The sequence below is a fragment of the Serinus canaria genome, chromosome Z (assembly GCF_022539315.1).
Source record: "Serinus canaria isolate serCan28SL12 chromosome Z, serCan2020, whole genome shotgun sequence".
In the NCBI taxonomy this organism is placed as follows: domain Eukaryota; kingdom Metazoa; phylum Chordata; class Aves; order Passeriformes; family Fringillidae; genus Serinus; species Serinus canaria.
The window spans coordinates 16192213-16207026 of NC_066343.1; the positions used below are offsets into that span (position 1 = coordinate 16192213).

Here is a 14814-nt window from a genome sequence, read left to right on the forward strand (position 1 = left end):
AAACAGAAAGGAAACTAATCAAAATTGAAAAAACAATTAGCTAGATAATTCAATTTATAAAAATATTATCTGTCCTTCTTTTCCTGTTCTCTTGTACATCTTGTCTTCTCCAACAGCAGTATTAACAACCTTATTTTCACTTAAAATTAAAGATTCCTGAGATGAATCATCCACCTTACCACAGTAAAAACTGGATTCCTTGGAAGAAATAAAACAAGTTCTTCTAGATACAGTTCCTCTTCTGAAAGGTACTTGTATTTGCCTCCAAAACACCAGTTTCCAAGCTTGCTTGGAAATGCCACTTTCCACACCTCTCTTGCCCGTTCCACTACTGCAGCATCCATTACAGCAAAAAAAATTGCAATCCTTCAGGAAGGCTACACATGAAACATTCAGGACTTACATCAATATCCATCTGCCCTAGATTTCCTTCTGGAGCTCTACAACACAGTTAAACCATCTTATGCCTGCTACAAGAGAGAACCATTTAAACACTCCATTACCAAAATTCAGCAACAATTTTTTTCTTTTAAGAAGATGCAGACAATTTTCAAAGGACAGTAGTCTTAGATCACTTGGTACTCAATATTCCTGGCTATTTCTCAGCTTCCTCTGAGAACCCTTTTACTTCTCTCTAAAAAAGTTTATACCATAGCCATAATTCCTTACTTTGTTTTTTCACATGTGTGGCTTTTGCTTTCCCTATTAAACTGCCTTTGTCTCAATTCACGAGTTTTGTCTCCTTCACCCTTCCAATTCTCCTCAAGATCCTGCTGGTGGGGGAGTGAGCAAGGGGTTGCCTGAGGTTAAATCATGATATATACTTACACATTAATTTCTCCTGTGTGCCAAGAAACACATTATGAATGGATGTGTGTACTGGATGGCAGGATTTACCTTATGTAGGATTCCAAGACTCTGTCCAGGCGTTTATAAAAGGGTCGTGATGTAAAGTACCCACTCCAGTAATGATGATCTCTGTCTGCATAGGTGAAGAAGTCTCCACTTAAAACAGGAAAAAGTGAATTGCTGCTCTTTTCACCCAAATTGCTTTCTTTGAGTAGAGCTTCAAAGTAATCAGATAAAGTTCCAAACTGGGCCTGAATGAAAATTAAAATTACTGTAACAAATTTCTATTTTCATTATGCAGAAAACACAAAGACAATGAATATGCTTGGTTTCATGTACATTTCAGAAACACACAACTCTTTCAGCAGATTTATAGCAGAAAACCTATCCTAAAAATTGTTAAAAGTTCCCCTGCACACTTTTCAGACAAGGAGGATAGTATTTCAAAACTTAGTACAAGAAGTATTTTCAAAAAGAGCATATCAATTCAGTACAAGAAAGAGATGGATCTGTTGGAGCATGTCCAGAGAAGAGTCACAAAAGTGGTCAAAGAAACACCTTCCCTATGAGGAAAGGCTGAGAGAGGTGTGGTTGTTCAGCCTGGAGAGGAGAAGGATCTGGGGACACCTTGCTGCAGCCTTTCAGTACAGAAAGGGGCCTTGCACAAAGATGGGGACAGGCTTTTGGTTGGACCTCTTGTGCTAAAACAAGAGTTCATGGATTTAAACTAAAAGAGGATAGATTCAGACTAGATGTAAAGCCAACTTTTAATGCGAGGGAGGCCATACACCTAAGGTGCCCTCAGAGGTTGTGAGTGCCCCATCTTTGGGAACATTCAAGGCTGGACTGGATGGGACTCTGGGGCAATCTTTGAAGATGTCTCTGCTCATTACAGGGCAGTTGGACAAGCAGTTTTAAAGGTGTCCTCCAACCAAAACCATTCTGCAATTCAAGAAATATTATTACTATTACTATTACTATTACTATTACTATTACTATTACTATTACTATTACTATTATTATTATTATTATTATTATTAATAATATATAATAATAATAAATAGATATATAAAATAATATCTAAATGTCAACAAACAAGTGAAGCATTGTTTCATATCTTACAAGTAAGTCAGCAATACATGAGCTAAGTAACATCCCAACATTACCCAAGTAGCTGACTGGGCTAAGGAAGAAATTTTTCTAATGTAACAAAGCATAGTTCTCCTAATCCCGTGTTTTCAAAATTAGCTCTCTTGTGTTCCAGATACTGCTTAACCCAAAAGATGACTGCTGATCAAAAAAAAAAAAAAAAAAATCAGCATTTGCTTTCAGAAGCTGTTTTCTTAAACTCTGTACAAAGAAAATGCATTAAAAGATGTAACATGTGGGAGCAAAAAAATTAATTATGTTCTGGTCATTTTTTAAAATGCTCAGGCATGGTAAGAGCAGACCTTTACAGGTTAGGTCAAAAAAAGAGAAAATAAGTTATTGGCATCAATGTTTTTACTATCGAGAAATGTTGTTAAAGAAGCATAGATGGCAAAATGGATTTCAAACGAAAGTATAAAAAAAATTAATGGAAGCTGGAACAGGACAGAAGACCACATTATGATACCAGAAATATCATCACCATAAGCTATAATCAAGTACATTTATTTCCTATTATTATTATGCTTAAGAACAAGTATACAATGTAGCATGCTGCAATTTACTACACCAAAACCAAGTTTTAGTAAAAATCTTTTTAAAAGTGACTTGGAATATAAGGAGTATCAGACTATCACTGTAACAATAAAATCCCACTTTTAAATCATTTAAAAATGTCAAACACTTTCACTTCAAAGTTGTTCAGATCATCCAAGTATTTGTTAGGTGGAGACATATAGTAACTTGTCACTTTAAATGGCAGTAAAGCAGAGAAAGACAAATATTTCCCCTGAAATCCCACCATTTGTAAACTTTGTCTTATCAGGCACTTCTAGGATATTGCTCTTTTCCCTCACTATCATAGGCATCTAGAATTAGAAAACACAAAACCAATGCACCTAAAGAAGACACATAGATGATCTTACTTCTGCATTGAATCAGAGGAGTAAAACCTCACCAGAGGAAGCATCAAAGTCAGGTGAATGGAAACAGTGAAATAACCTGGTAGAGTCTTCTACTGGCATAGTAAGAGACTCAGCTTAATTTATGTATAATAGATGCAAAGGAAATCTCTGAATGGGAGATTGAATTCCTCAAGAGCAAAATAGGTATATTTTACAGTGAGGTACCACACACTTTTAGAACAGAACAGTGGCTGGCAGGAGAATCTCAATGCTAATAGACATATCCACTAGATAAACATCACAAAGAGCTGTCTGAAAGAGTAAATCTCCCTTCAGATCAGAAAGGCAGAGTAGGCACTCCCTTGTGTAAGCAGTAATATCCCAGGAATCTCAGCACCTCAGGAAGAAATGTGAACTCTTCCTTTATATAATCTAGATTCTTACATAGCTGAGCATGTCCTGTTACTTGCCTGTGGAGTTACATTCCACTAGGGAAAGAGCAGAAGGGTGTGAAAGAAAGAAAATGTGTCTCCATTAAAGCTTATATTTTCAAGACTAATGACATCGGTTTCAAACAAAACAAAAAATCAAACCAAACCAGAAAAACACACACCAAAAAAAAAAAAAAAAAAACACCTCAACAGACAGGCAACAAACAACTAAGAAAGGAAAAAAAAAAGAACAATAAAAACACAGAGAGGAAAACCTAAGTATCTGAACAAAATGGAAAGGAGAAATGCTCTGATGCCAGCAGTGTTCCAGCTGTTCAAAATACCTTAGATATGAAGCGGCAGACCCAGAGGATTTTGTATCTTTTTGTCTGGGTATTAAAAAGGGTCAGATACTTCCATGAAGGAACCAAGGGTTAATGTGATCAGCCTAATGAAGCAGACTGCTAGAATCCTTGACAATGGGCTGAGCAGAACCTTTCAGAAGAGGAACTTTCAGATGTCTCAGGACAGCACTGGATCTTGAAGAATGGCTTCAGAGCCAGAGCCTTCAGTTTTTGCCCCAGAGACAAAATCATCCGGCCCAGTAAGAACTACAGAAAATATGTTGCTGTTAGTATCCAAAGTAATTACCTGTGCATTTTTGAAAGAAGTAAAGCTAGTGATAGCAGCAAGCTTAAGTTTTAAAAGATAGGCTTTACATTTAAGAAAATTGAAGAGTACTCTCCAGGTCTGTCTCCCTCCACTAAAACATAGTGGTCCTTCACCATACATCATGTCACCCACATCCCATAGGAAACACCTAAAACTGAGTTTTCAGACAAAATATAATCACAAGAAATCATCTTTCTTATACAGAATACAAGTCCAGAAGTCAGCAGAAAGTAATAACATAACTACAGACACTACTCAAATGCACACTTGGAAGAATCAGGGGAGGTCTCGGAAAAATATAATGAAAAACAGATGCACACACAAACCATATGAAAGATACCAGAGCAGGTTTAAAAAAAAATGCCTAAATGTGAAAGCAAGCAAAAGTGCACTCTCAGGTGACACTCAAAAAACCCAAGGTTGTGGCCCCCATCTGTTAATGTCAGGCTGAAAGATGATGAGAAGCTGTCGGAATACAGAGAACATTTATAGTACTAGAAGTCCCTAGGGCCTTCTCGTACTTCAAGAAGTACACCTTAGAGCTTATGAATGTGTGTTTTAACTCTTATACATAATTGTTGATTTGAAGTGGTGCCTCCTCTGATAATTGTGCTAATATACTCAGTCCTTTTGTAGCCAGGTCAGTCTCAGATTTTATTGCATTCAATGTAATGCAATGGCACCTCTTAAGAGTTTTTAGTTTGTTTTGGGATGTAAAACATGAGGACACAAATAAAGCAGCAAAATCTTCTTGAACTTCTAATAAGAAAATACAATTGTTTGAATTAACAAAGTCCACGAGTCTTAAGAAACAATGCCTGAAGCCTGTGAAAACAGTCTAAGAAAACAATTAAACCTACTAGCTATTCTTCAAATTAATCTAGTTTGGAAACTAGCTATTGTTTTCAAGCCAATATTAATAGCAACATTTTTGTTTTGGGGGGGGGAGAAGGTAGTAAAGGTAAAAAAAAAAAACTAAGTTACCAAGACACATCAATCTGCTGTTAAATAATATATAAAGATTCACATTGGAAAAAAAATCCAAACCTAACCACAATTACTTTTGCCATGAAGAATCACAGACTATTGGGAAACACTGTCTTCTCAACCAACCAGAAAATGCTGCAGTTACCTTAACATGCCACTCAGGACGAGAATTCATATAATCAAACAGCTTCTGATAATTCTGGTACTGCTGATCCCATTCAGAGCTCTCGGTGTAGCGGAAATCATCCCCAAGCGGAGCCAACAGAATTTTGGTGCGGAAAAGCTTTGACTTCTTCCTGTATTGATCTAATATAATCCAAGCCCTTGAGAAGAGGAAAAAATAAGAGTTATTCAGAAGACAGAGGGAAAAAAGTCAGCATTTGGCAAGACAATTGTTAGATACCAAGTTATGCATTAGGATGACCCCAAACAAGACATACAAAACTTTTGTTATCTCACTTCGTAACAAAAAGCTGGATGCAATTCCCCCCACTGGGACACCATATTCAACCTACTATTGTTGCAAACACCATGTTAATTAAATCCTTCAATAAGCTTATCAAGCTTCATCTCAAGCAGTAGGGCAGTCTGGATCAATTTGTGCCTGTGCCAAAACTAAGCTCCAGTTCAAATTATGTTTACCTGCTTTATGTTTAGATAACAATCCTAATCCTCTCCAGCCCCTATTTACAATAATAAGCAAGCTCTTTCCATCCCCTCTGGCACCTTCCTTTGATACTTTGCTTATATCTTCATGTCCTTGGCAGAAAAACTGCCCACAGATTAATCTCTGAGGAACTCCAGCCTTGCAAATAAAAAAAAAAACAATGCAGGAGGAAGTTTGTTGCTAAAAATCACTGTTCTCCCTTCAGCCAGGTTCTTACATATCTTAGAGCCCTTTTCCTTGAATCTTTTGAGTTCTGAAAAATTAAACCCACTGCTTTTATGCTTTTGGCCTTAAAAAAAAAAACCTAAAAAAACCCCAACAAACCCTAACATACTAAACCCAGAAACAAAATACTCACACATGCACAGACAGAAAAAACTGCAAAATTATATCTTTGCACCTAATAAGTCTAGGATGGGTAAACTATCAGTTCCACAGCAACAATATATTAAGAATCACAGGCCTAGTACTGGTTACTGAAAAGGTTCATTTTCAACCCTCCCCCTCCAAGCCACAATTATTATCAGCATCTTCAGATGCTGATACCCTCCAATCAAAATTTTGTAAATAATTCTCATAGGAAATAAAAACCACAGTAACCTATTTAAGAAAACAGAAATACAAATTCCAAGGATTTAAACACAAAATACCAGAAAATTTAGATTCTAATGAGGTTCTTTTGTTTCTTCATGTCTTTTAATAGATGATGTAGCAAAATCACCTTTCAGCTGACACTCTTGAAGAATTGCTATTTAAACAATAATGCAGAATTTCTAGTCCAATATATTTGAAAGCCCTTTTTCTTTAGAAGCATGTCAGAGCTTACTTATTTATCTGATTACAGAAGTACTGCATAAACACAAGGTCTGACTGTGTTCTGGAGGGGGAAAGGGACCACAATATTAACTTTAATTAAGGATCTACAAAGTTCTAACGAGACTAGAATTTACCCACCTAGTGGCTTCCCTGTGTCCCCTGTCTATTAGTGGATTAATAGTTCAGATTTCCACACAATACTTTCCATGACTTTCAACAGGTTGTAAGATTTAAACACAGAAATTTTCTCACCACACAGCTACCAGAACAAGTGGCACAACACAAGACTTGGCAATGCTTCCTTCTAAGGAGCCAGTCTAAATAAAATTTTCCACATATAGGCTATGGTTGAAAACATACTTTAGTGTTGAATCTCTTGATTCAATACAGGTTACGGAAAACAGGATATTTGACTTTGACATCTCTCCTCAAAGCCCTCCTCAGGTTTCCTTCCAAATATCCAGCAAAATTCATCAGTAGTGCCGCCTTCCCTTTCCTAAAGTACTGATAACTGTGGGATTATTATATGTTTTTAAGGGAACAGCAAGATTTTCCTCAATTGCAAACCACCCTCAATTGCAAAAATATCAAAGAACATCATTTAGGTATGTCCTTCTATGTTTCTCTCAAACAACTTCCTAAATCATTAATTCATAGAGGAGTGTGAAAATGCCTGCAGAAAAGTCCAGACAGAGCACAGTGAAGACAAAAAATACCTCTGGAGAAAAAAAAAGCTTCCACTGACTCCCATCAATTTTTTCCCCTTTATTGTTCCCCCATTAAACAGAACTAGGTACATTTTGATATGTTTATCCTGCCTACCTGAATCAAAATCTGAAAACCACACAGGAGATCAGCCATGACAAACTCTTTGTTTTCAAGCTTTCAGATTATCACTGAATGCTTGAGACCTTCACAAATAAAGAATATCTTTTTGTACCACAACTTCTTTTAATGCAAAAGAACAAGTATTTGAGTAAATAAGTACCAAAACAATAAAAATGGCTAGTTTTGACCCTTCCTATGCCAAAGGAAGAGGAGCAATAGCCACCTGAGGTAGGCAATCACAAACATTAACCACCACGTGACCATACAATGCAACCATAAAGATAAAAAAGCTGAAGGGCAAAACTGGGCTTTTGAACAGTAGCTGGTGAAGAGGAAACTCCACTCTCTACTTCTCTGGAGCCCATAACTTGCAGCAAAGATTCTCTCCTATTTCATGTTTGGGGGAGAGAGAGAGAGGCGCTGAAACAAACTGTGCTTCTGCTAACAACTCATTTCCATTCAAGGAAAAAAAAGCAAATAGCCCAGAAAAAAAAAACAAAAACAAAAGAAACCAAAAAAAAGCCAGACAAACAAACAAAAACAACAACAACCAACAGCTGCTTTTTCTTCCTAGTGTAAAAAACTTCACACTTCAGCATTCAAACATATGGATAAGGATGCAGCTGCAAATCAGGGCAAGTGCAAAATGCAGTAGTAGTCTTTATAACCTAAGATGTTATGAAGTGTAATTAAACAAATACAGGTTTTCAATTAGGTTGCTGCTTCATTCCTTCTTACCAGGTCACAACTTAAGTGGCAAGGCAATGAAAAATCCAACTACTAGCCTCAAGTTTTTAACTCAGAATCTCTTTAATATATATATAAGGCCAAAATAGTATTGAAATCAAAAGCAACAGTCCCAGCTGAGTATTCAAGATCTGAGTTTTATTACTTTTGTTCTGGCCTGAAAAAGGTCAGTGATCTCAACCTGGTCTCTAAATCAATCAGCTTTTTTTCCAACCCATGAATGTCCTGTATTTTTCTAGTCTTAAAGCAATCAGAGATAAGAGGCAGATTAATCAGAGTGCTGCAAACCTATAACCTTGGAAAAATTATTATGTAAAGATAGACTTTTTAGTTCTGGAACTCATTCATTTCCTCATCGTAACAACTGTGAAACATGCTATTATAGAGGTCAGATCAATAATGTTTTTGGTTGTCTACAGTATTCCAGCTTTTTCAAAAAACACACATAGCATGTTCTAGCATTCCCCATCAAAACATTACTTCCTTTGCTTTATTTGGTTTATTTGAAACTGGACACTAAAAGTGTGGTTCGAGTGCTCCAAATGTCAATAATCCAGGCTTCCAACTCAAAGACCAGGTGTTAGTTTTACTCTTCCCATAGGTATCATACAGCATACTGGTGTTTCAACTCCCTGTTAGACACCAAAACTGCTTTTGTCTAGAAAAGGCTGATGCAAAATATTAAGTTTCAGAGCCATATTGAGACGATAATCCCTTCAACTTGATCATATGTTCACTACATCCCTGCCTCATTTATCTTATTCTTAAACATCATTTGACATGTGAAAACCCATTTCTTTTACAAGATCTAATTTGGATTGCTATGCAAAGGTTGCATCTAGGAAATGCAGGGATTAAGAATAATTAAAACCAAGACCTTTAAAAAGACTATTTCAAGCAGACACTCTAAATTATATTTATAGCCTCTGTGTTTCAGGTATTTGTCATACAAGCTGTTGCTCTTCTGGAAATATTTGTCTCAGCTGATTGACACATACAGTCAAGATTTTTATTTTTTAAAACTTTGATGTAATGCCATATGAATATTCATTCACATGCAATAGGCACTGGGTGTGTAACAATTTTTTTACTTTTCTCCTGTCACCATCATCTTTCTTTTCTCCACTTTATCAAAACTCCCTTTTTCCTGTCATCATTCCAATTTCTACCTTTAAATACAGCAGTTGCAAGGTATTCTGTTTAATTTTGGTTTTATCTTCAGTAATATTTTGTAACTGAATTTTGTTTAAGTGAAGTTTTCATGACGCTTGTCAGAATTTATACTCAGAAAAAAAATGATTCGTACTTGACATGTAGACAAGCAGTGCAACCCAATCACATCATCATTTTAAAACTTCAGCACCAAGGACCAAAAAGTCACCCTGCTCTCCTTAATACAATGGTTACACTCAGCAATTTGCACTAATTATAAACAGCTGCCTCAACTTTTACCTCTGGAAACCTGATGTAGTGTGAAGCCTGAAGACAGCAATAGGACCATAGAATACAACTATTTTATGGAAACACCTTTGGCAGTTTAACTCACTTCCTTTTCTTTCTTCCTTTACTCTCCCTCCCCAACTCCCTACCTCCACCCCGCACTCCATCACCCAAAACTGAGAAGCAGTTTTGTAGAAGTGTAAATTTAATTCTTAACTGTGGCAAAACAACTCAGTGTTTCTGTGTGAAAAGTAAAACTGAGGTTAATAGTAATTTCCGCCCTGGGCACAAAGAACAGGAATTTTCATCCTGGGTACAAAAAACCAGGAATCAGATTAACTTAAGGTTTATACTTCAGGAAACTTAGGCAACAGGATGCCAAGTTTTTCAAGGATATCCCACAGGAAATATCCCACTATTTGTAGTTACAGCACACTACATCGTGCTGCCCCTGAAGTGTTTCACTTGCAAGGGACAGATCACTGTTCATAAAAGTCACAAAAAACACAGTAAATCAGTAACACAAATCCAACCAGATGACTGTGTTCTGACTGTCATTTAGAGATGGACTCATGTATCATGAACTGAAAATGTTTAAAAATAATCCTTCTTTAAGTATAACTTTTCCTCTAGTTTCACTGACAGTTATGTTCCCAACTAAGAAGCAAACACTAGGTTATGTAAGAGGTATTGTTTACCCATAACAAGCTTATTTTAAAAGCCTGTTCTGGTTTTGGCTGGGGTAGAGTCACAGGGGCCAGTATGGTGCTATGATCTGGATTTGCTCTGATGACAGAGCTGGCAACTGAGAGATGATTTTGTTATTTCTGAGCTGGGCTTGCACACCGCCAAGGCCTCTCTGCATCCCAACTGTAGGAATGTGTCTCCTGTTGACAGTGACAATATTATCTTTTGTCTCCTTAAAAAGGAAAAAAGCTTAGTAGTTTCTCTCCTCAATTAAGAGAGACAAAAAGACACCTCACAGAACTTTGAGGATTTCACCTCAAACTTAAGGATGGCTGATTGGACAGAAGCTAAAAAGTTTCGCTTCAGCAATTTACTAGAAAAAGAAGACAACAAAGGAACTAATTGCCCTCGTGAGGTGTTTTACTGGGAGTAAGAGCCTTTTGTGCTTGGCTTGGATTTATTTCGTCTCAACCCATGAGTTACCTCATTTTACCCTCCTGATTTCTCTTCCCCGCCCCACCAGGGCAGCAGTGAGCTGAGAGGAGCTGAGCTACAAACTGGGGTTGAATCACAACAGAACTAAATTCACCAGGCTATGCCAGACGTCATCTTTGGCCAGCATAATTACATTTTTTTAAGGTTGTTCCCTTGAGGAGTATGTAAAAACTGTACCTGTGTTGAACATTTCCAGCATGAATGGCTTCTGGTGGGACTCTCCAAGGGCAACTTATTCTTCCTCCAGGAAGTCGTTTGAAATCAAACTGGCAGCAGATTTTTGGATCCGGACCACAAGTATGAGGAATATCATAGCTATAGAAAGGCATCATATGACAAAGAATATCTGTACTGGATCCCAAATCTGGAATTAAATAGAGTAAAACTTTAAAATAAACCCTTTCAGATTTGCCAAAAGTAAATCACTCCCATGTTCTCAGTCCAAGGATTGTACTAGAAAGCTACCACACCAAGACAATTTCTTATTTTGAATAGCCATAGCTGGAGTCTATTTTTGTATGTACCTCATAAGTATAAACAGATACAGCCAAGATTGGAATGTTCTAGTGAAGCCCCAATTGATTGGGAAAGACAGGAACAAATGTTAGGTGTGTTTTACCCAGATAAAATTGTGATTTTCAGAATTTTAGATGTAATAAAACACAATAATAATAAACATATTTTAAACTTTGAGCGGATTAAAACTACAGCTTAAAAAAAACAAACATTAAAACAAAACATAGAAAAAAACAAACCCAAAGTCAATCACTCTCCTGTCACTGCCTCATTAGCACAGTATTTGAATTAGTTGAAATGTTCCTCCTCCTACACTTTATTTCCACATAGTAGGAAATAAAAGAGTAGGAGGAAGAAGAAAAGTAAAAACAAGCAAAAGAATTTTTCACCCCTTTTACTTTTGTAAGGAATATGAGAGAATGAAAAAAACGAGAGAAGGTAAAAGCAAAAAGTGTAAAGAAAGGAAGATCAGAGGAACACTGGCAATGATATCAGCTTTACATTTAGTGCCTTTCCTAACTCACAAATACTCTCATTTCCCCTTCTGTTATTCATAGAAGGGAGGGGAATAAAAAAAAAAACTCATCAATTTAAGCTAGATGAAAGGCTTTTTTTTAAACAGAATTGCAAGTTTAAAATTGTCAGGTCTAGACAAACTCTGCGAATTCTTGTCTGTAAATATATCCACAGTACATATACAAGTTCCCTTCATATTTTAGCTGTGTAAATTAACAAAATAAATTGACATAAAGGAAAAAACACATACCCCAGTTCTGTCTCCAAAAAAATTCCAGTGTCTTTTGTGTTGCAAAATGTTTTTTAACTGAATAATGAACTCTCTGTATAAGCATTTTGGAAAATCCTGTGCGTTTCAGAAGGTAGGCCATCGTTGGTGAATGCCCAAATGGATCAATTGCCCATCCAGACTTTGGTTTTACTCCTGTTGACAAAAGTAAAAAGCTTTAATTTTCACTCAAAGAAAATTATTCCAATAATTCAAATGAGAGTACTAAAGATAACATTTCCAACGTTATATACCCAGTGAAGTGTTAAACTTTCTGCAGAACCCTGGAATTAAAAACTAGAATTGAACAGTTAAACAAACAAAGAAACAAAATATCTTTTAAGTAAGGCATTCTAAAAAAATGAAAAACTTTAAAATAGTATTTGTTGCTATGCTGTTTCAAATTTCCATCAAACATCTTTATTTGGAATCATTAACTGCTACACATCCTCTTTCACTTAAAGTAGTTTACAGATACTACAATTAAAAAAGAAAGTTGAAAGAAAATGAATGGATGTCAATGTGGATAAATAAATGCAACAGCTTGTTGAAATTTCACTGTTATTCAAATAATGTTAATCTTTTTTTGGCTTCGGAAATATTTTTTTTTAATTTATTAGTTTGTTGATCAATAGAATCCTGTTTATTAATACTCCCTTTTCATTGAACTTCATGCTAGTAAATAAAGAAACCAAATCTAATTCTTGTTAATTCATCAACATGGCTCCTTTGGCACTTTTTACTGTCTTTCCGAAAAAAAACACAGTAAGGAATGCATTACCCTTTTATTAGCTCTTCCCTTCCCCCTCCAATTATGTCAAGCTGTGTTTATGGAAATTGCAATCTAAGAACAACAGTGAAACAGCTTTCCAAAATAATTTCAGTTAATTGGGTGAAATAATGTCATTTATTAAAATCACTGTGCAAATATTTTCTATATAAAAAGGTTTCTCTCCTCTTATGGAACTAAACAAAAGAACATCCCAAAGGAAGCAAAACAGTACAGCCAATGTAACTGCAGTCAGTAATTTCTCCATTCTAACATTACTATGGGTTTAGGCTCTATAACTACAACTATTATTGCTGCTACACACACACATATACATATATATATATATTTTTTTTTTAAGCCTTACAGAAGAGAATCTGAACACATAATGAATTATGAACACAGAGCAAGCAGAACAGATCCAAACACATGAAAGCAGTATCAATTTTAAAGTCATTTTAAGAATTTTGTCATGATATTCAAAAGACAGAAAGGGCAATTAAATCCTGTTTGGACCAGACATGGGATCTAAAATTCAGCATAATTTAGTCTTAGTATTTTGTTATGACAATATTATATGCATGTCTTACATTGATCAAGACAAAATGCTGTGGCATAAAATTGTTCAAATACACTTTGTCCAAGAACTTTTATCTGCAAACATGAATAACAAATACCAGACTTGATCCAACAGCTTCCTGTAAAGCTGAGTAAAAAGGGACTTCTAAGTACCTCAGAAATTTAACAAAGTATTTTCTTACTGACTTATTGTATTAATATAGTTAAATTTTGGATTCATGTACATACCAAGGTTCTTTTCTAGCCACTGGTGTCCTTCTATCAGCTGGTCAATTAAAGCAAAATAATGAGAAGAAGCTTCATCAGGCATGACCCATCCTCCTGTTACTATTTCAAATTGTCCATCTTTTATTAACCTGAAAAATACATAAATCATATTCAGAATCTTCCATATGAAAACACGTTCTTAAAATCAATTGCTTTATACTCAACAGGCAATCACCAGCAATGTGATTCCAAAATCTAAATTGTTTTTGCTACTTCCATCACTGGGCTATATTTCTTTAATCAAACAGGGAAAAAATGAACTGCTGAACAGTGAAGCATTTAATGTCCTTCTGCAAAGAAAACCTAACATAGCATGTGCTATATTAGATTTTTTTAAAAACCAGGAAGAAAGCTGTTTCCTGCACAGATTACAAAAATAAAACAAATGTACCACAGCACTGAAGGCCAACTGAGCAAGATACTTAGACACTGCACATTTCAAGTGATGCTTGAAATATCTATCTCCCTTAATATCTCCCCACCTTTGATCTAATATTCTTTTTAGAGTTTAAGAGAGCTGATAGACCTTGGAAGTTTATTGCATTTACAAATGCTTCAGAACACCTCAGTCATCAAAATGTCTTCTTGAAACAGGTCACAAGATGACCCAGTCTCTACATTTTCAGTGAACATGAAGACCACAGGCTGTCCCTACAGTTTCAGCGCCTACACTGTTCACCAGCATGGAAATGTTTAATGAATTCAAGAAAAAAAAACACGGTGAAATCATCAAAACTTAGTCCCATCGCAGATGGTACCCACAAGATTAATGAAAATCATGCCACAAAAATAATCTCAAGTGCACCTTCTCCAAGTCTTCTCCAGTCTCAAGTGCAGCTTAACCAATACCTGACTTGTCTGAAGAGAGGACATAGTTCCCTAGTGACTGTCATTTACTGTTTTTCTGTGTTCCAAGAGATATTTTTATGTGAAAAAAACACACAGCAATGCTATAATACTCACCCACCACACATAATTTTTTTAATAAGTAGCTTTTTTGTCCAGATCCAAAAATTTCCACCTTTACCTAACCTTTAAGTCTGCGAAGGTCTCACAGACTTAATGCACACTGCAACACATGCATCTCAAAAAGGGGCACGAGAAGGAGGTTATCACAAGGATGAGCTAAGAACTGTCAAGTAAAAAATAAGAAAAAAAGCCAAGCAAAAATAAGAAAAAAGAAATCCCCAATTTTTGAAAACTCCAAACTAGATCCATACTGCAAGTTT

The 14814-nt window shown here is 35.9% G+C and overlaps 1 protein-coding gene across 1 annotated transcript in view; it reads right to left on the reverse strand.

Annotated features, from left to right (window-relative positions):
* Positions 1-14814, reverse strand: part of MAN2A1 (mannosidase alpha class 2A member 1) — a 106472-nt gene that overhangs the window by 62499 nt on the left and 29159 nt on the right. The window contains exons 5-9 of the mRNA XM_030236725.2: positions 13547-13674; positions 11953-12126; positions 10848-11034; positions 5136-5313; positions 898-1100 (exon numbers count right to left, since the gene is read on the reverse strand). Of these exons, the coding sequence (XP_030092585.1) occupies positions 898-1100; positions 5136-5313; positions 10848-11034; positions 11953-12126; positions 13547-13674 (870 nt within the window). The remainder of the gene's footprint in view (positions 1-897; positions 1101-5135; positions 5314-10847; positions 11035-11952; positions 12127-13546; positions 13675-14814) is intronic.